Source organism: Ascidia mentula, chromosome 2 (assembly GCF_947561715.1).
Source record: "Ascidia mentula chromosome 2, kaAscMent1.1, whole genome shotgun sequence".
Taxonomy (NCBI): Eukaryota; Metazoa; Chordata; class Ascidiacea; order Phlebobranchia; family Ascidiidae; genus Ascidia; species Ascidia mentula.
The window spans coordinates 8987176-9008695 of NC_138567.1; the positions used below are offsets into that span (position 1 = coordinate 8987176).

At 40.5% G+C, this 21520-nt stretch overlaps 4 protein-coding genes across 5 annotated transcripts; 1 reads left to right on the forward strand and 3 right to left on the reverse strand.

Annotated features, from left to right (window-relative positions):
- Positions 1–575: 575 nt before the first annotated feature.
- LOC145890026 (cytochrome P450 2C54-like) lies at positions 576–2822 on the reverse strand. The gene is made up of 10 exons (XM_082981068.1): positions 2760–2822; positions 2446–2591; positions 2283–2385; positions 1969–2075; positions 1664–1773; positions 1485–1609; positions 1277–1421; positions 1055–1215; positions 696–835; positions 576–612 (listed from the first exon to the last, which is right to left on the reverse strand). The coding sequence occupies exons 1-10, from the start codon at positions 2820–2822 to the stop codon at positions 576–578; spliced, it is 1137 nt and encodes a 378-aa protein (XP_082837194.1).
- Positions 2823–5434: 2612 nt separating this feature from the next.
- Positions 5435–8248, reverse strand: LOC145889604 (cytochrome P450 2B19-like). The gene is made up of 9 exons (XM_082980585.1): positions 7954–8248; positions 7747–7892; positions 7575–7677; positions 7361–7470; positions 7166–7287; positions 6910–7034; positions 6575–6719; positions 6253–6413; positions 5435–6051 (listed from the first exon to the last, which is right to left on the reverse strand). The coding sequence occupies exons 1-9, from the start codon at positions 8236–8238 to the stop codon at positions 5740–5742; spliced, it is 1509 nt and encodes a 502-aa protein (XP_082836711.1). The 5' UTR covers positions 8239–8248; the 3' UTR covers positions 5435–5739.
- Positions 8249–8737: 489 nt separating this feature from the next.
- Positions 8738–11722, forward strand: LOC145889191 (uncharacterized). The gene is made up of 4 exons (XM_082980093.1): positions 8738–8860; positions 9121–9254; positions 9938–10062; positions 10124–11722. The coding sequence occupies exons 1-4, from the start codon at positions 8821–8823 to the stop codon at positions 11109–11111; spliced, it is 1287 nt and encodes a 428-aa protein (XP_082836219.1). The 5' UTR covers positions 8738–8820; the 3' UTR covers positions 11112–11722.
- A 1038-nt stretch (positions 11723–12760) lies between these two features.
- On the reverse strand, positions 12761–21239 carry LOC145888642 (uncharacterized). Of its 2 annotated transcripts, XM_082979440.1 has the most exons (12): positions 21012–21239; positions 20341–20454; positions 20075–20152; positions 19336–19436; positions 18939–19068; positions 18208–18380; positions 17861–18132; positions 17502–17632; positions 15890–15941; positions 14135–14452; positions 13671–13726; positions 12761–13288 (listed from the first exon to the last, which is right to left on the reverse strand). In XM_082979440.1, exons 1-12 carry the CDS (start codon positions 21057–21059, stop codon positions 13190–13192), a joined length of 1572 nt encoding a protein of 523 aa, XP_082835566.1. In that variant the 5' UTR covers positions 21060–21239; the 3' UTR covers positions 12761–13189. The 2 variants fall into 2 exon arrangements, with proteins under 2 accessions (XP_082835566.1, XP_082835567.1); XM_082979441.1 differs by lacking the exon at positions 13671–13726.
- Positions 21240–21520: the final 281 nt, after the last annotated feature.

Sequence of the window (21520 nt, forward strand, 5' to 3'; positions counted from 1 at the left end):
CCATAGCATAGAGATGTTCCGGAAACCAGAGAGCTATACGTCAGTGGATACTTTGGCGTGAGTAACCACAACGCATTAATGTCATTATTAATCACCTGTTTGGTGCTTATGTTAACTATCACATGTTCAATCATGCGACATGACCAGTCTTTATATTTGTTTTGTTGGTCACTTTAATTCATATCGAACGTTGAAAGTAGCTAATACGGCACATATACAGCTAAAAAAGTTTCAACATATTTTTAGCGCATTTTCTAGGGGTGCAAGCAAATATTCGGAAATAGGTCTTTGGAGGTTTTAAAAAGACGAAGAAATTAATTTCGAGAATTCAAAATAATTCTTCAAATTTTGGCAAATTTTCCGGTAAAGTGGATTGCGACAACTTTTCCCAGATCACTAATAATAGCCCATAAATCGACTTACGTCGCAACAGGAGAGTAATGATATGTGTTTCCGGTTGCAACGTTTACGCTATTCTATATCCGGGCATGCAATATCAGGATTGTGCCTGCGTAGGTTTACCCTACATTACTTTCCGTGCGCGAATAGAGAATTCCGGTGCTAAGTGTACAACGTTACTGACTTTTCCCTCCAAGCTCGGGGGTTCTCCAACTGTGTCAATATCGAAATGCAACAATGTTGAAGTGAACAAAAGAAAGTACTCCGCACGAGCTAAAGATTCACCCAAGCAATACCGCGCCCCAACAGAAAAGGGAATGATCTTGGGCGAATATACGAATTTTCCGTTTTTGTCGATGTGACGACTTGGGTCGAAGAGGTGGGGTTGTGGCCATAAGTCGGGGTCATTTAACACAGCGTGAAGATTGGCTATGACCTGTTACAAAGATACAAACTGTTACATGAAGAGCATCGTCAACAATAAAACAAGTAGTGGAATACGACAAAGCTTGCAACACTTAACAACACAAGTTAGCTTAATGAGATCTTATGTGGTATGATAAGTGCGTTCTGTTGACATTATTAAGTTAAATGGGAATTCAAACCAGCATTTTGGGTTCCACATATCAATGGGTTTAAACCACTCTCCATCCACCTGTGTTCCTTTGGGAATGAAGAAACCATTAAGCGATGTACTTTCGGTTGTCTGGCGGTGAGTGAGCGGAGTGACAAGTTTAAACCTCATCACTTCTTGCAAAAAGGCCTGTGTTAGGGGTAAATCGTCTTTCTTGGAAAGAGTAAGTTGACCTTTGTCTTCTGAAACAACAGCGCTCATTGAAGTGGAATCAGAGTTCGTGAAGGTCATACTCGCGCTTACTAAAAGTAGCTCGTATCTCATCGACGATCAATTTCTTGTGTTGGGGATAATTCAGAAGACAGATGAGAGCCCACGCAATCGTCGAACTTGTACTCTCCGTGCCTGCCACAAAGAGATCGCGAACAAGTACGGCTAGCTGTTCGTCCTACAAACTCAATGTAAAACACGTGGAAATGTTTTAAGTTTATAGTTTTAAGTAATTACGTACTGAAAAACCGTCGTCGGTTTGAAAGTCGTTGGTATACTGTTCATTTATAAAAGCATCGATAAAGTCACGAACAGTTCCCTCTTTATACGTTGCTTTGTGTTCGTCGATAACTTTTCTAAAGATATCTGTAGAACAGACAACTTGATACCGCTACAATTGGTATTTGTTAGTGCTTATACCAATCATTGAATTCTGCTGTTGCATAAATTTTTCATTTTTTCCTTTAAAGTACGGAAAAAATCTCGAGTTCTCGAACAGGACAAGTACGCTCAGAAGGGGATCGTTTAGCCTACAAACAAAAATAAATGAAAATAAGATGTAACGCACAATATGCTTTTAAATGTTGTGTGGTTCTTGTCTGAATTGTGGTGCTGAACCCTGATGAAGTCTTTCTGTATGGCAGACGAAACAACAGGAAGATGAAAATATGTTAGATTATGCCATAGAAGAGCAATCCTGTCTAAATCACAACGTGAACGCTTACACTTCCAAAACTTCCATCAGCTTTCTAAACTCCGGTTCGTCACCTTGAAACCTTCGCCCGAGGACAATCATAGAAATAATATTGGACGTGGTGCGAGTCAAGAGAGGCTGAAGTGGACAAAAAGATTTTTAAAACATTTGTATTTATTTTTATGTTTTCCAAAACGTATCCACGCAATTTGGTGGGAGGTGATAAGGTCATGCGTTTCGCAGAGCATCTGCTGCACATAATTTAGATCTTCACGGATAATATATAATATAAGAACCCCGCGATGGCGGTTACATGTTAGTGCATGTCATGTTAAACACACTAACCAGCATGTCCACAGGCAATTTGCTGTTTTTGTTAATAGTCTGCACGAGGATTTTGGCCTCGTCCAAGATAAAATGTTCCACGTCTTTTTTCGCAAAACCCAACCTACAAGTATAAAAAACGAAATATTTTCTATGCTTGTTGGATATGAAGAGCACGTATTACTTTTTGAGTGTTTGAACTCCAAAGTGTCTCTGGCGCTTGTACACCTCGCTGTAACTCCTGAAGATGATTCCGTAGTCACGGCTCGATTGCACGAAAGCGTGCAAAGGTTGTCGCCCAGCGAAAACACGACTTTTCTTCACGAAAGCCTGTTATCATCACGTTCGTCATTTTATTGTTACGAAATGCATGAAACACGTGACTGCTATAGGAGACATACACTGCTTAAATTTTGCTAAATGTCATATAAACGCAAATTTAAAGTACATGATATGATAACATAGCTAATACAGCTAAACGGTAAAGTGTCAACATACCTCATATACAACATCATAGCTACAGAGCATGACACTGTCTTTCGTTCCTAGGCGTACAGACATTATAGGACCGTATCTTTGCTGACTCCACTTGGTAAACGATAATTCCGCACGCTGACCAACGAAAGGTATCACCCCCAGAAAGGGGACTCCCCTGGGGCCAGGGGGGAAATTTTGGTGCGGTTTTCTCCACCACAAATAGTACAACGCAGACACCAGTAGGATTAAAGGTAAAATCAACTTGCCTAAATTCACATTTTCGCCGAACAAATCCATCTCATACTCTAACATGGCAGCAAGTCTGGAAAGCAGTCCACCCGCCCTGGACGTAAACTTAAATGAGCGAAATTATTTTGCCCGCGGTTACAGTAATTGGTCTTCCAGCGAACGGTTTGGCACAAAAACACCTTGACCGTACGCATTATTGAGATTAAAGCGGCCAGACTCATTTATCAATGCTCCGTAAGTCTTATCGCAAAAGCGGTCGTTAGAATCTGCGTGTTTATGCACGCGTTGTGAACCTGTTAAATCCTCAACCAAAACCTCAGCATAAATGTTACATCGTAAAACAAATACAAACTATTTTTTTACAATCTGAAAGAACGCTTTAAAATGCAAATGCGCTTTCTAATTTAACGAATACCATTCTTATTTAACGATTGAATTGATTGAATTACCCTGCGGCAAATGCGTGATCCATCAGACAGATTACAAATGCACCACCCAGGCTGTTGCACACACTGTATCATCTCGCCAAGTATTAAGTCTCCATAACCTATTTGCATTGTTAAAAACAGCAGGCATATACATACAACCACGCTCTCCAGTTAACTGGTGCAAGCTGCAACCGCGACCACAAAATTTCCCGAATTTAAGGACATTAGGACCAGTGTTTTTTATCAGTAAAATCCCTTCTAACCTGCGTTCAGCAAATGAATGACGGCCTTATTTTTGTGCGGTATAAGCGGCAGGTTTTTGACGTTTTTTAAAAATATGTTTTTTAAATCCGCTTTCATTCAAGAAGGTTTGTTTTAAATTGATATGATAAATCTAGCAATAAATTGTTTTACTACATGAAATCTACCTAACCAGCAGCACTTCTTTCACGTGACACAAGTTAGCCATCAATTCAATTTTAAATGTTACTAGAACAACTTTGTGTCCACGCTTCTGGTTTTAGAAAACATGTTTTGCTTTTTATTGAAGCATCTTCAGTTCTACAAACAAAATAAACAGAAAAGACATAGTTAGATGCTAAAAATGATAAAACGATAAAACGATAAAACTGGCCGAACAGTAGAAACCTCTGGTGCTAACATACTGGACGACGCTCTGATCAGATGTTACAAGTGACCTACTTTTTTATCACCACAGGCGTACATTGGTTAATCAGGTGAAACAACGATAAAAAGATTGTAATAAAGAAATAAAACAAAATGAAATGAAATGGGTGGGGGCTCACGTAACTGACGGTAAAATTAATTTTTGAATGTTTATTTTTGCGTTTAAGTGTTTGTGCCATTTGTCCTCGTATATGTCCAATTGGTCCATGGGCGGTTGTTGCATATTGGCAATATGCAGAATATGTCATGACAAATATGTGGGACAAACTAAAAATAAGTTTTCAACCTAATGGAACCAACATCGACAAATGCGGAGAACTTTTAACACCAGGGCCACAGGTGACAAAAGTGCATTACTCCGCCATTACGAAGTACACCACCATCAACAATTCAGCGAAAGACCAAAGCTAGCTGAATGCTACTCTGTGGTGTTTTTACAACAACCGCCCATGGACCAATTGGACATATACGAGGACAAATGGCACAAACACTTAAACGCAAAAATCAACATTCAAAAATTAATTTTACCGTCAGTTACGTGAGCCCCCACCCATTTCATTTCATTTCATTTTATTTTATTTTATTTCTTTATTACAATCTTTTTATCGTTGTTTCACCTGATTAACCAATGTACGCCTGTGGTGATAAAAAAGTAGGTCACTTGTAACATCTGATCAGAGCGTCGTCCAGTATGACAGCACCAGAGGTTTCTACTGTTCGGCCAGTTTTATCGTTGTATCATTTTTAGCGTCTAACTATGTCTTTTCTGTTTATTTTGTTTGTAGAACTGAAGATGCTTTAATAAAAAGCGAAACATGTTTTCTAAAACCAGAAGCGTGGACACATAGTTGTTCTAGCAACATTTAAAATTTATGATAAATCTATTTTGAATTCATATCAGCATATTATTTCCTATACATTCTTAAAAGCATTAATACGTTTTGTTGCAGCTAGTTGCAAACTTCCTAAATTTTTGTTAACTTTGTTGTCATGCGCAGGAGCACGAGCGTCAGAATACACAAACACGGTGTAAACAAACGCCTCGTCATCGCGAGACCAATCGTGATTCATTCTCTTGTTATGTGTAACCAATACCGCAGGTTAGTAATGCAATTTTCTACGTGAATTTCCATTAGTAACATTTAAACAGGGAAAGACGCCGGAGCACGAACCGGCCCTACGATTACTGACCCAAATGCAGTGCAAGTAACTGCGGGGACTGCACCGAAAGCTACAACTGCAATATTGCTTTCCCAATTGGGGGCACTTTAAAAGGAACTGACGTTTCTCGTAAACATTGACTGTATTATAATATTTACATATTAACACTGTGCAAAAACTCTTGCATATACTGTACATATAAAATCAGAAAACATAAAGAAACTCTTCGGAAATATCATGAACAAAATGCAATAATTTTTTTATAGGTTACCGCATATAAAGATTGCATAACGGTCAGTCGATGATGCAGATTGTGACCAAAGGTCAATACAAGATGGAACGAGAATTGGCACAAAGTCGATATAAACCGCTAATGTTGATAAAAATAAGCCAGTTTACTGAACAAAAAGTATTGGAAAGGCAATATTAAGTCTGTGTTGTGTTTAAATATCATAATTCCTTGAGGGTAACGTCATTTACCTTACGCACGTTAAACGGAGTTGAAAATCTGGCGGCGAATAAACGATATTACTGGTGGTAGCGAACAAAGTGGGCAGGCCTCCCACCGGTTCGACATCAAAATTCAACACGATTGTGGTAAAAAGTAGGAAGAGAGAATTACGAGCTAAGCGCTCGCCCATGCAGAATCGCAACCCCACGGAGAACGGTATGATTTTTGTTGACTGAACGAAACAACCGTTATCGTCGATATGGCGGTGAGGGTCGAAAACTTCAGGTTGTGGCCAGAGTTTGGGGTCGTTCATTACGGCGTACAAGTTGGCCATTACCTACATAAAACAAATGCCGGTTACTTGTTTAAACAATATATCTTCCACAGTTTTAAGCGGTTAACGTAAACCTCCCCAATTGAACTTCCATAATTGACGTGACGTCCACAGGGAGAACCAATCAATTTCGGCATTAAAAATTTTTAACAAAATCAATGGTGAAAAATAAATGCCATAATTAACCAAAATTCAGTTACATACATGTGTGCCTTTGGGTATAAAATACCCGAACACTTCCGTGTCCTTAGTGGTTTTGCGGTTGGTGAAGCGCGTGACGCTTCTATATCGGAACAGTTCTTGAATGAAGGCCTGGGTAAACGGCATTTCGCCCTTTTTCGCAAGACTGGGCCTACGATCGCTTTCTGCAATACAGAGCATATAACTTTCCGCACTATATTTTTACTATACTGAACAACAGAGTAAAAGCCTTTGAGCCGTATTTAAATATCCAAAATTAAAACACCAAAATTACTAAACTAATATAATCGATTTAGTGGTATTTAATATGATGAAACTTTGTTACCAAAAACACTGCGAATCTCTTTTATGAGAGGTTTGGCGAACTGCGGATAGTTGAGGAGACAAGTCAGCGCCCACCCCAGCATAGAGCTGGTCGTTTCAGCGCTCGCTGAAAATAGGTCTCGGACATACACCACAAGCTGCTCATCCTATAACCAACATTTTGCCATTTAAAATGCCTAGTCTCTACAACTGACGAAAAAAAATCACTACAACTTGCAATACCTACATGAGACAAACTGGAAACAGTTCCTCTAAATTACATTGAACTATGTCCTTACTGTAGCATAAATTACCGAACGCAATGCTAAGCGCCAAACAATGCACATAAAGCCTTACGTTGAAGCTTGTGTCATGTTTGCCGGATCCGAAACGTTGTTCGTGGATATAAGCGTCAATGAAATCTCTGCTCACATTGGAATCAAATGTAGCTTTGTGTTCTTCAACAATATCGCGAAATATGTCTACAAGTAACAGAATGCACAAGGTTGTCAGAAATTAGATGCTCGATATGATTTAAATAACTTCGCCGACCAATAGAATATTGTTAAAAAGTGTATTGTGTATACTCAGCAATGCGTGTTTTTGTTTGCACCTAGCATCGTGTTCTGCTGTTCCTTAAACGTCTTGCTTACGCCGCGGAAGTAGGGGAAGTGACGGACGGCAGGAAATAATATCATAAGCGGCAGAGCAAAGGACAATGAAGGATCGTGCAGTCTGCAATGATAAACAAGAAAACGTACTGATTTAATCGCTACATACGTAACCAATGTTTTAACACAAAACATACAAATAGTGGAGTATGTCAGCAATCTTTTCAGGTCTCTCGTCTAATTCATGGAACTTATGGCCGATCATCACCATGGAAATGATATTTGATGAAGTTCTTGACAGTACTTTCTGGAAAGCAAATTTTCCTAACTATATGTTCATATAATTTATTACAACACAACATGGTAATAAAAGTATTCAACTCCCAAATCAAAGTCAAGGTAACATCATACCAATATACTTAAAGGAGAATTTTCAGCTTCAGATATTTTTTGCAATAAGCAGTCAGCCTCATCCAGTATTAACTGCTCCATATCACGCTTGGCAAACCCACACCTTAAAAAAAAACACATGCTCCGGATTTTTCCAAATTTATGCCTGGCATATTGGTGGTCTGTTACCAACTTATTTAAAGTAAACATGCCAAATCTCCGTTGGCGCCTTAGGTTTTCACTGTAGTCTGGAAAAACAACTCCATACTCCCCAGTTGATTGTTGAAACACCACCAATTCAGGTCGCCCGGCAAATGCATTTCCCTTGTTAACAAAAGCCTAAAATGTGCAAAAATAACATCACACCAGTGCCACAATACAAGGGTTACTGGAGACTTGCCTCCATTACTGCCTCATGGCTGTTCAAAACAACCCAGTCTTTCATGCCTAAACGAACAGACATGACATCACCATACTTTTCCATTCCCCATGTTCTCAGCTTTACTTCAGCCCTTCGACCAAGAAATGGAATTACTCCAAAAACTGGAAATCCTCTTGGACCAGGAGGAAACCTGGGGTGAGGTTTTTTCCACCATGTATAAATCAACACCAATGTTCCAATGACAATCAGCCATAAAGTTTGCGATTCAATACAAAAATTTAACAGTCTTTTAAAATTATACATTGCTGTTGCATAAACTTTCGTAAAATAAAATTATGATCCAAAGAAATTGTTCTTCTGGCACTTAATTTACAAAAGTGTTTATTGTAACCATCGTCTCGTCCACCATCCGGCGAGACTTCCTCAGGGTTATGTCGCAATGATAATGCATCAAGCGCATGATGCGCGGACGAAATGTTGGTTACAATAAACACTTTCTCAACTTAAGTGCCAGAAGAACAATTTCTATTAATTACTATGCCTGGCAGCAAGAATAGCGCTGCACTATAAAATTATGAATTCTATGTAATGTACGACTTTCCATGAACTTAACTTATCTCAACCCTATGATATAAATAACTGCGATGCATGGTCGGTTATAGCTAACTATCATGTCAAACGGAAATTTTTTGAAACAAAACGTGCAATCGTGAGATTTGTTTGTAAACAAAGTAAGGCGACACGGACAAGCGTCAGGCAACATGAGTTTCGCGACAGGCAGGACGCGACATAAAATTGTCAAGATTTTTGTCAACTTAGCAGAAGTTGTGTTGGTTGAATTTCTATTTAGATGGTACAAGTAAATAATTGTATTTGTTGGTGACCATGACAAGCATAGTTAAAGAAGGAAATTTGCAGAAATATTGTAAGTATTGTAAATAAAGTAACTATAGCAGAGTTTTCTTTTATCTTGAATGCATTGCATAACTTTCCCCACATATTAAAACATCAATCTTATAGTTTGCTTTCTACACAAGAAGAACCTAACAAAACACTCCATGTAAAAATGTACATTTTTGTTGGTAAGCTTGTCAGCCTCGGTCAATGACGTACATGAAACAAGTTTTTATCTGAATAGTTTTTAAGGTAGGCTACTGTACTGACCCTCTTTTTTATTTTGTTTAGCGACTGGAATATTCAAGGGATGGAAGCAACGGTACTTTACCCTTTACAGTGATGGACATTTTGTAATATTTGATCATAAAGGGGGACCAAGAGCTGCCAAATTTTATTTACCAAGGGATTGTCATGATATTCAGGTACAAATATGCCAGATTGGAAAGTTGTTTTTTTGCACGGAGGATTTCGTTTCGGTAATTGTTAATTGCGCAGATGATCACAACGTTTTTCAAATGTTAATGCATTAGTTCATTAATATTACGCGGATTATCTGTAAATTTTCGCGCGACATTTTTTCCAATCTGCCAGATATGTGTTATTTACCACTAACAGTATATAAAGTAGAAGTTACTTTAGTTATCCATAGTAAAATGAACGTTCATAGCTTACATCACTCATCTTTAGGAAATAGGTATATGCATATATTTTTGGAGTTGACCAAATCCACAGCTTTTTGTATGAATTGTTGAAATGTGATATATTGCTTCTGTTTGCAAATTCTGCAATATTAGTAAGCCAAAACCTTGTTGTCAGTTGCCCTGAAGTAAATTTCATTGTAGCGTAAATGCAACAATAGATTTGGTATATAGAGAAAGGCACTAATTTGAAAATTGATTTTCGTAAATTGCAAAAAATACTCAGCATTGAGTTGCAGACAGTACCACTGTTTCAACCTGTAAGATATCATCAGTTCAGTTGGTGACTGTAGTACTGAACCAGCTTTAACAGTGTTAAATTCTGTCTGTTGCTGACCGGTTGTTCAGTTTCTTTTGCTTCTATATTTAGCATTGATTGGGCCTAATTTTTGTTTGTCTTTTTGAAGGTGGGTGCTGGTATACAGGCAAAGGTGCCACAGCTACCAGATTCACTAACAGTGGACTGTGTGATGCTTTTCATTGCCAGAGACAAGAGATTTCTGTTATTGGCCCCAAATCGACCAGAATTAGAGTAAGTCAAACAGTTATATTTCTTGTTTTAATGGGACCTGACAAAGCTGTGTTGCTTTCAGCTCATGGATGCGGTCCCTGAACAACTTACGGAATCTAACTACTGCTACTAATGTCCAAACACAAGGAACTGGTTATCCAACCATGCCAGCAAATGCACCACAACAGTACCCATCCGCACCCCCTATTCAACCTCATGGAATGTCAGCCCCACCGCCGTACTCCAGCCAACCACCCAACGCTGGCACACTTGGATTTGAAAAGCTAAACTTGGGTGGTTCTGCTTCTTCCTCATCTCCATACCCACCACAGGGTGGTGCTAGTGGATACCCCCCAGGACAACCATACCCACCACATGGTGGTGCTAGTGGATACCCCCCAGGGCAACCATACCCACCGCAGGGTGGTGCTAGTGGATACCCTCCAGGGCAACCACAAGCATCCTATCCACCAGCAACTTCTGGCTACCCACCAACCAATCCACCATTAAATAAACATGGCAAATCATCATATCCAGTATCTGCACCACCACAGGTGCACCAGGGAGCTTATCCAGTTCAAGGGTATGGTCCACCACCAGGCCAACCAGTTGGTGTTCCTACACCACCATATCAGCAAGGGTATGCTCGACCACCAGGACAACCACCATATGGTTATCCACAACAACCCTATGGTGGTTATCAAACACAGCCAGGGTATTACCAACAACCTGTTGGTGGAAACTATCCACCAGGTGCATACCAACAACAGTATGGTACACCATATGGTCAACCAGTGTACCAAAAAGGCCATTCGTCAAAGTCTGGTGGCCTTGGTGGTTTAGGTGGTTTGGCTGGAGCAGCAGGACTGGGGAGCTTGGTGGGTGGAAAAAAGGTGAAGAAAATAGGAAAGCACAAAAAGTTGGTTGGTGGCGCAGCAGCTGCCCTGGTGGGTGGTTATGCCCTCAGCAAAGTTGGCAGAAGAGGTTCCTGGGGTTCTTGGAGCAGTGGCAGCTTTGGAAGTTTCGGCAGTTGTGGAAGCTTTGGTAGTTTCGGCAGCTTCGGCAGTTAACGTTCGCTTACTCACACCCATTTTTTAGGTATTGCAGTATTTTGTAAAAGTGAAATTAAAATGTTTTACCTTTTCTTGCATGCCGTTGTTGTTGCGCAGTTTTACCAAAAATATATTGCATGGAGTTTCGTTTCATTGCACTGTTTTCATATGTCTGTAAATACTGTGTGCCTGTTTTTTCGTTCAAAAGACTCGTTACCTTATTTTACCTGCGTTGGTTATACGTTGATGTGGAAAAACTCTGTCGTGTTGTTGGGTTGTCGTGTAAGTTAGCCTGGCCTAACTGCTTTGCACTAGGTTGTTCTACGGTAGTCGTTATTCTAACACTTGTTGTAACACATGTACGTTATGTAGTCCCTGTTGCTCCAGCACATTGCATGCATGATTCATAATTTACTGAAAACTTTCGTTTTACTGACCATGTTCATTATTATTTTATTCCGCTAACCGATGCGTTGCTGATTTCATTCTCAATGATTTCGGTACCGTCGCCTTTTTACACCTGGTGTTCTTGGATTTCTTTGATTACAACAAAACATACCACTGCACATCGAACAAAACGTACCACTGCGCCATTTCTGTATTTGGCATCTTCATGTAATACATGGTCTTCGATGAACTCGCTCGTTGCTATGGCAGGTCAAACACTTTCTGTACCAGACCTCACGCGCATTGTGGCAGGGGCATAGGTATTTCATGGCCACTTTCGCACCTAGCCTGAAAACATGACCCGATCGTATACTCGGCTCGAACGAACAGGCGCAAAACCGCTTGCGTTTCCATGTCCGTTAGGATTTTGCATATGGTGGAGTATACGACCAAAGAATGCGGTCTTCCTAGTTATTAGACATAAAATAGAGCCACACTACATTGAATCACCACCAACCGCCTATTTCCAATTTTTGTGGGGGAAAGAAGTTCAAAACAGTACACATTACAGATTCCATCATAACTATGCATATCTATATATTTGATTTTATTTCTTGAATTGAAACAATACATAGTACACAAATTCATTCATAGGTGAGCATTCACAGTATCCATCTGCTTTCAATGGTTAGGTCCATGCACACATGATACTGTGCACCATGATCAAGCTCATGTGAAGTTCCAGTGACCATCTTTAGGTATCTGCATAAGCTTTACATGTTTACTGGATTAGCAACCTAATGCATTCTCTACAACACAGAACATTTTCAAAAGGTATGTGCTAACAAGGGAAGCACATGGTGGTCCTTGCAGAATGGGAATTTAATTGCCCTTCCTCCAAATACAATTTGGTTTCTGAACTTTAAAGCCAGTAGCTACATGACAATTAATATCCATTAATTGACAAACAAGAATTAGATTGCAAATAATTAGTCATTTTTAATTTCATCAGCAACCTGCTGTATAGTACGTCTACCACAATCAGGTTTATCGCATGTTTGCAAGGTGGCTAATCACATTTTTGTCTCCCTGCATGATTATTATTTTTAATAAATTGTTACTTCGCAGGTTAACGACATTAACGCCATTCGTAGACCCTAACTCTTATCACCATCACGACTGCACAGTTGCAACGTCAACAAAACCGAAATCCTTTTGTCCGAGTATACTGAGCCTGCGTCCATCTATCCAAATTAAGTAACCTTGAGTCCATACAGGAATGCTGTTCAATGAGTGAAACAGTGTATTTGAAAAATAAAACGATAAGTGGCAAATTTGCGTGTGGGCTTGAAGACTGTTCTGGCAGAGTTTTTTGCCTTCGTAGAGTGGAAAAACTGTAGTACCGCAAAGAAAATTCCGTGGCAAGGAGGCCGTATACCAATAACGATAATAACACAGGTTGTACAAATAGTACATTACAGGCTTTTAGGAGGCGATCAAATATACTAATATGGGAGTACCAAAAGTCACAACGGGGTCTTTCCGTGTGTGCACAAAAATTAAACTCGGTCTTTCACACAACAACAACAACTGTCATGGAGGCGTTGCAAAATTCGAAACCCAGCTGCGATCTCGCTTGCTTCACCGAATTCAGGAAACAAAAAGCTTTGCGTCATCCACAGACACAAGCTCTCACGGGCAGATCAAATTTATTTCGCGGTCGTTTCCAACCGCACAATTTCGTGTACGATCTGCTGATGCTCGAGCAGCAGTTTTTCCAACTCACGCCTCTTCTTCTCCGCTTGGCTCTGCAGTGAATACATGTAAGATTGCGTTGCTTTCATTATAGAATGAACTAACACCTTGGGGACACCGTTATTTGACGAGTAAACAATTCTGCGCTGGAATAAATTTGCATTTGCCACCTCAAGATTTTCGCAGAAACAGAAACGGTTTTGTTGCGTTGCGCACATATTTAGCCATACAGACCAAAAATACCCCTAACTGTCAAACACCCTTGAAGTTAACCAGGGAATAGAAATATTTTAACTCCTAAAGTTGGTCATTTCTACAAAACGATTTGAAATATCACAGTGTGACAGGGTATGCGAGTGAAAATGCATTAGACTACATCTGAAAAAAATCTACCACAACATCATCCTGTTACTAAAACACCACAAAACCACCCACCTCAACCTCGTCAAGGATCGTTTCGATCGCGTTTTCCTTGTGTTTCGATTCCACCTCTTTGTTTAACAAACAGGAGTTAGTCACCAAAACACAGCACAACACACAAAGCACCAAAAGGGTTTATGGTCTAGTATTTTATACCACACTTTCCGCGCGCTTTCCATTTTTTGTTTAAGAGTTCTAATGACTTGTGGTATAGACACGAAATTCGCTTATTTAACTACTTTCAATACAGCAGTCATGAAATTAATACAAATGCAAAGGTACAATATTTGAAAAGCGTGTTTCTGTTGATGTGGACAGGTTTTGTACGACTACATTTCTTTGCTATGCGATAAATAAAAAATCAATTCTCCCACAAAGTTGTGTTGTGACACACACGAGGACAACGCGCCACGCAAAACACAAGCGAAAACCTCCCAAGCAGAACACAAGAAAAGCTGCCATACGCAAGATAAGCTTACCCATTTCGAAGTTGATGGGCACCCGCTTGCCGTCGTCCCTCTCCACCGTCAACTTAATTGACACTTCCGAAGGGGGCGGGGAAGGGGTGTGGTTGCTTGTTTTCCTGGTCAAGCGACTCGCGGCGCTACCCATGTCAGCGTGGGGTTCTGGAGTCGGGGGCAACGGGGTGAGTGGCACAGGTGTGGGAGGCAACGACTGTTCGTCTTGGAACGACGCAGGTACGACGACTGACAACGCGGCTTGCTGTTGGGTGATATCCGGGGTGGTGCTTGCGTCCAGTCGCGTGGCTTCAATGGGCGGTTTTCGAGCAGCAATATCTGTTCAGTTTTACGTAAGCCAGGTTTTAATGGCAATGGCCTGGTTGGTTACTGTGGAAAATGGCAGTTGTCGAAGGTTACAAACAAAACAGTGAGGGTCGGGTCGCAACGGTTTAATCAATGCAATTAATGTGACGTGACCTGGAGAATCCCAGAAGGCGTTGACAGTTGCGATTTCTGTCCTTCCGCGGCCTCTCGAAAACAAGGCTGTGATTAATCACCAGACAACGACAAAGAAAATCCCGCGATATAAACCGTTTACTAATTCCAGAGGGGCGAACGACTTGGGCATTTTGTAACATACTGAAATTACGTGAACTGTAGAACACAACCGGCCCATATACTTCTTGACATTCTGACCGAGAATTGTAGCCCATAATATAGTCGTATATTAACATCATGAAGATGAAAATGGCGAAGCACCGAGATTTTCGCAGGGACTATAATACCACACCAGCTAAGTAAAGTTATATTGTTAAGTATTTTTGTCGAAAATTTACAGCAGTTATTTAGGCCAGCTGTTGTCAAATACTTTTAAGTCAGAAGGAAATCCAGCGTTTTATAAAAAGCAGAAACATACAACAGATGTGATATAAACGTCCAGCAAGAATTCGATTTAACAAAGTCCAACTTTTACCGATACGGGCCAGGTTCAAATATCACCTATTAACATTGACACGCGTCGCTGCTTGATTGTTTCTCTCATTCCCTATAGAAACCCGCTTCGCGTTAGGCAGGGGGAGGCATCTTACAATGATTGTTTGTCAGATTTAAATAGCTGCGTTAAAACAACACGAAGCATCCTGTTTCTGTTTGAATTAACCGCGCTTTACAGCATCTCCCTAAATCGACAGACACATATCACAGCGGACCAAAACGACAAGTTCAACTATTTTAACTGGAAACTTTCACTCGTCCTCGTCCTGCTATCCACTCCAACAAAACAGCACAGACATTAACGCGTGCCATTATATCATTCCTCTCCCCATGACATACTTTTACGGGCTGGAATGCTCAAGCAGGTTTCAACATGCCTTTCAAAAAAAAAAATTTACTTCCTCACCAATACGCTGTCCTTCTCTTAAAACTCATGATTAATTCTGGAACGTAAATGTCAGTGCGGTGGCGGCCGCAGAGGTACAAAGCGCCTGAAAACTGATTCCGAGTTCCATCGACCGTGCGATGAGGTTGCACTCCCCACAGTTTGCGCACTCAGATTAATGGCATCACTGTGGTAAGTGTGCCCTGTGTCCCGGCTCTGGCCAATGCTCCCAGGAGTCCAGGGCCCGGCATTCGACCGCGAGCGACGGAGGCGCTACTGCGAAAATCGCCTGTTGCAAATCGATCGGGAGATAGCTTTATCGGGCTTATCGCGCGAGAGTGCGTCAGCACAGGGCGTCGTATAAATAGCGCAATAACACGAGTGGAGCCACTTACCTCTCACCGTCCCAGCTCGGATTCGCTCCCGCCTGGGCGATTCGGCTTCTTCCTGTAAACAAGAACACTTCTGTTGCGCCGTGGAAGAAATGAAACCGACATACGGCGTTACCATGGTGACCGGCGAGGTGTGGTGTTTACGATTTTTTCGCGTTTTACTGAATACCCAAGACAGAGAAATCGACATAAAGATATTATGAAAAATGACTCCAATTGTAGTCGAACCTGTACATGGCGTTGCAACGATTTGGTGTTACCGACGTGGGACCCGACCCTCTACTAAAGTAAATCTATATCACAAAAGTTATTGACCGTTTGTAACTCCGTCAACGCCTGATACTGAGCACATAGCAATTTCGTTAATTTTAAAACCTTGCCCGATTAGCAAATGTAAGAGTAATCCAGGAGCACGCCGCACCAGCAGCTTGTGACGTACAGAGCTCCGCACTTAACCATTACCATACAACAGGGAAATAAGCTCGACCTTGAATGGCAGTTTAAAAGGTAGAAGGAGGCGGTTTAAGGCCCTTGGGACGTTTTGCAACAAACGACCGAGTGCAAACATGTAATCATGTGTTGATTCGTTGATGTTATGGAACCGTGTGGACCAACAGTTACGTTTTCTCACAAACACACAAAACAAGAGTTGTGTAAGCTGCAGACAGATGGCCACCTATAAGGTCTCATCAGTGCAGCTGGTGTGACTGTCAGACGACTTCGCTGACCAAACGGCCACAAGCAAAGACTTCCACTTTGTGGTGACTATATAATCACCGTCATCCGTTGGGCACCAAACTAGGTGCAACCTTACGGAGAAAACAAGGTCTAAACACCATAGCCAAGCAAAACTAAACTTTGTTTGTTTGTTTGTTTGTTTGTTTTTGTTATCTGCTTGACGCCTAAAACTTTTATTTAAACATAAAAACGCTATTCCACATCCGGCACCCCAGTTCCTTCACCTACATTCGATTTTTATTGCATTAAAATATGCATTAACCAAACAGATACATTTACAAAAACATCCTCGACGTGTTCCCTCAGGGTCAGTTTTCCCCTTGGACTTAACAATGACGCAATGTTGAATATAGTAGAAGGTCGAAGTTGTTTACATCACACATAAAATGCTGTGTGCTGCGGGACAGAATTAGCAGCAGTCAAGTGCAGTAAATTATTTATACAAACAGCAGTAAATTCTTTATATGATATGCAAACGATCGGTTGGGTCACTTTTACATCATCTACAAAAACGTAACAGGGCACCTATGCATTTGCGCCCACACGTAATACATAACGTTCAGCTCAACGCATTTTACGATGGAGAAGCATTTCATGCATGTCTGGTAACAATGGTCTCCAAAATGGGCGATTATGGGGCTCTGATAAAAATGGGCAGTTTAGCATTTAGTGGTCACAGCCGTTATGCAACCTATGATATCAGGTTGAATTAAAGATATTTGTAACGTTTTGATTGTAAACTAATGTTCAACACACTGGTTGTTGTTGCATCACCCTCCAATGGAAAGTTGAGGGGTCGTTTTCAAGTCACTAAGCTCTCAGGGGGCGCCACGGAAAAAAAATGTTCAAGAAACCGATCTAATTTGACGAGTCTCACCAGCGCAGCCGCGTCGAGAAGCTTCTGAAGACGCTCGAACGACGACACGCCGATATTCGGTTGACAGTTAGTTCCCGGGATCATAGGTTCTGGTGTATTCCAACGCACACCGTCGTCGCGGTAGTTTCGCTCTAATGGTAAGAGTTTAACGTCAGTGTAGGTTTGTCACATAATTTCAGGCAACTACAAGGAAGGAGTTTCACCCTTCTTGAGGGTCTTTTTAAAATTTTGCCGCCATAGGCTTATAAAAACAAAACAAAAATGGGGTGCTGATAAATTGATCTTGAATCTAGTTTATAAACACACACAGTTTTTGTTCTTTGCGACTGCAACATTTCAATGTTTAATTGCCAATTTACCAGCTTTGGCCCTGTGCATTCTTGGTGACGTGACAACCACGTTGGGAAGCCAGGGAGTGACGTTGCCCGATCTGGTCACGCTCCTATGATCCTTGGGATGTGATCGGTGATGCGAAACGAAGGGTACGGGCAGAAGGAGTGAAGAGGACCTCAGCACCTCATTTGGGGGTAAGGTCGTGTGGGGCCGTTTGGACATTTGGGATTGGGCCATGACCCGCCGAGGATGACCATAAGAAGTGGCCACTCTCTTTTGACCTCGAGCTGGACTGACTCTGTAAAAGTATGTGAATTGTTGTATAGAAAGCGCCACCTAGTGCACAACACAATTGAAACAAGTGCCCACGTACACGTCGGGTCGAATGCTGACGTTCGAGTCGTTGATGAGAATTCGTTCCAGTTTTTCACGGTTCCGCTTCATCGCGTCGTCCTGCACTGACACCACCTGGCGGATTTCTTCGAACATGGTTTGATAAAACTGGTCCTCGTCGTTGTCCCGGTAGAGAGAAGGAGTGTGGAACGTCTGATTTGCAGAGGCGTTGGAATTAAACGCACAACGACAACGCAACAGTAGCACAAATAAGTAGTGTTACATTTGAAAATAATTTTTAAACTTGTTGGGAATAAGACACAGGTTTTAGAAGCGCAAATTACTAAAATATGCGTACTATACGTTCAACGCCCAGCGTTAAGTACCACTTGTATACTTCTTAAATAATGGTTTGTAGTATATTTATAACCCTTCAACAACAAACAAAAAACAATTTGGGGAACACAGGTTTTTCTCTGGTTGGACTGAAAAATTACGCTGCATTGTGATGGCACAGTAGATTACTACTTCACGTTAAGAATTTTGCATTTTGCGTTTCACGAATAAGTTTCAGGGGTTTTATCTGTGTTCTTGGGTTCCTGAAATTACAACTGGAACAGTCTTTCATATTAACTAAGAAACCGAATTTGTTAAATTAAGCAAGTGATTGAAAATGGTTACAAATCCTATACAACAGAAGGGCAGGTTTACGTGACCCCTTGAGCACTATGTATGTAAGTCATTCAATTAAATACAATTTAGATTTATTACCCGATTAGCTATGCCGACATGTGCAGAGCGAGACGCTCCAGCTTCTACAGCATTTAGTTTGGCGTTTTGTGAAGTTGCGTTTCCTCCGGCCAGTACGCATTCCGCCAGGAAACTCGCAGACGAACCATTTCTGTTTCAAACAGGGTGAGTATTAAACGCCACCATATTCGGTCAAACAAACTTTTAGGGCTTCAGGCCAAGGTTTTCCAAATAGTTTTTGGTCCGTGGAAACGAAGCCAAATTAGTGAACTCTGTGGACCCCATCACCAACGAAAAATCGAAAAACCCTTTTATGTTGATTGCTTGTTAAAGCAAAATGAGCTTTATCGCTGAGAAACCTTGCATTGGGCCTAGTGAGTGACAGACAAATACACGAGTTAGTGGGCAGTAAGATTACCCAGCCATTTTTCGTATTTCGATGGTCATCGGGTAGTTGGCCCACTTCCCTCTTGTTTTGGGACGCCAAGACGTCCTTTGTTCGTCTGGATTCTTGAAGTTCTGCGTAAACATGGACAAAGTTCGTCCCAGAAAAATAAATACAAACAAAACTATGGACAAAAACATGGAATGTTACGTCTGAACATAAACCAAAACATATCATAAATTGTGTGCAGAAGAACAAACGCAGTTATTCATAGAAAAATGTTGGCAACAACAACAACACGCACTGTATCTGGGCGTATCGGTTAGCACTGCAGGCATGGAATACGCCGTCCCTGACTACAAAGCGTTGATTCTTACGTCACTGTTGACAACGCTCGGCTTGTAAACAGCCTGATCGGCCTTTGTGAAAACAGTACACAAGTTACATTTGAAATATGACCCGCGTTCGTTTCCTCGCGTCTTGTGGCGAGTCAAATGTAATGCGACAGAAGAACACGTCCAAATACATTGACATCGTCGGCGATAAAGAGGAGTTTGACATTTACACTAAGGTTTTCCATTAGGTTTGACCTTTCTATGTCCCAATTGAGGAAATGAAAAACAAATTGACGTTCCCCTTTGAACCGTTTAGTTAAATATAGTAGGCGTTCTGGTATTTGAACATTTTGTCCAAAATACCCCATGTGACAAATAAAATTAAAAATTGATATTTATTTCACAAATATAGTGTAAGGTAAGGTGACAGTAGTTACCATTTGATCTTTAATAGGAACTTTTAATCCAGCAAAACCAGAATTGAGTGAGTGCATTGGGTATCTTCCCACAGAACTCTAAATAATGTAAAAAGTGTATAATCCAAACACATAATTTCGTATTCTCAACCCACATCTACATATTCTATATTCTCATTTCCAATTATTTATTTTGAACAACCATCAAATCATGGTAATACACATGACCGCTATCTTTTATTCAATTTCACTAAATTTATATTGGAGGGTTTAACATTAGGACTTACTCTATGTGGATTAGAGTTTGGGGCTCTTGCCAACTTCACAACATGACCTCTGTATAGGGTAGAAGGAATAGTTGACTTTCTTTCTCGAGGGGGAAGATAGCCTTCTTGAATAAACTAAAAACAAACAAAATCAGCAACTGTGGAGTTATTTTTTTAACCATGCACATCAATTCTAACAAAATGTTTTACCTGTGTCTGTGTGTTAACAATGTGTTTAAAAGTTTCACTTGTTCAGTCAATATTTAAACAGTCATTGTGTAAACATTAACAATAGTCATATTTTTAGCACAAAAGGCTTTGAATGGTTGGGCCTCTAAAGCACACACACACACACACACAATGTGTGCCCAAGTCAAATCTTCCTCAAAAGAATATTTGCTACATTGATTTTTTTATACATGAAGAAAAATTTGGTTCATTTTGGACAAATAATTAGCCTTTATAAGTAATTCCACAAAGTACTCAAATGAAAGTATATACATACTAAAACGCAATTCACTTCTTTCAAACCTTGGTTATTATAAATTGACACTAGTACCGAAAAAGTGCATTTCATTTTTTAATTTAGCACAAGGCAATAATATCATGTTTGATGTTGTTTCTATAAATTATTGCACCAACTGCAGTATACACACAAAGATAACATTTGTATCAGCTTTAATGTGAATTACCTCTCCAAGATAAAGACCAGTCATGTTTCTTGGCACATCCATTTTCATCTGAAAATTCGTTCAGTTTCCTATAGCGAAATCTGTCACACAACCCAACTTTGTTGCAAGCAATTTTGAAAATCCCAAGGCAAAAAATATGGCAACAGCACACAATGGACTACCAACTCAGCTGTTTATCTGCTACAAGATTTCTTCATCTTTAGCAAACTTTAAAAAGTGTAAACTGAATTAAAATATATAAAAAAGTGGAACAGCACTCGTAGTTTCTTCTGCCACAATCACCATGTGAAGCTGCGTTCCCAGCAACAATGCAAGAGCACCAGTACGCCCCCTTATGTCGAGTAAAATAAAACTTTGTTGCCGTTGTGTAGCTCTAGCGAGTCGAATGTTAGCTAAACTAGCCAACGGCGGGAGATTGGCAGCCCAGCATTGGTCAAGCGCCCGACCCATACATCTGCAGCAAAACTTAATATTATTCGTTGTGTTTATTTTGTGTATTTAAATTCCGT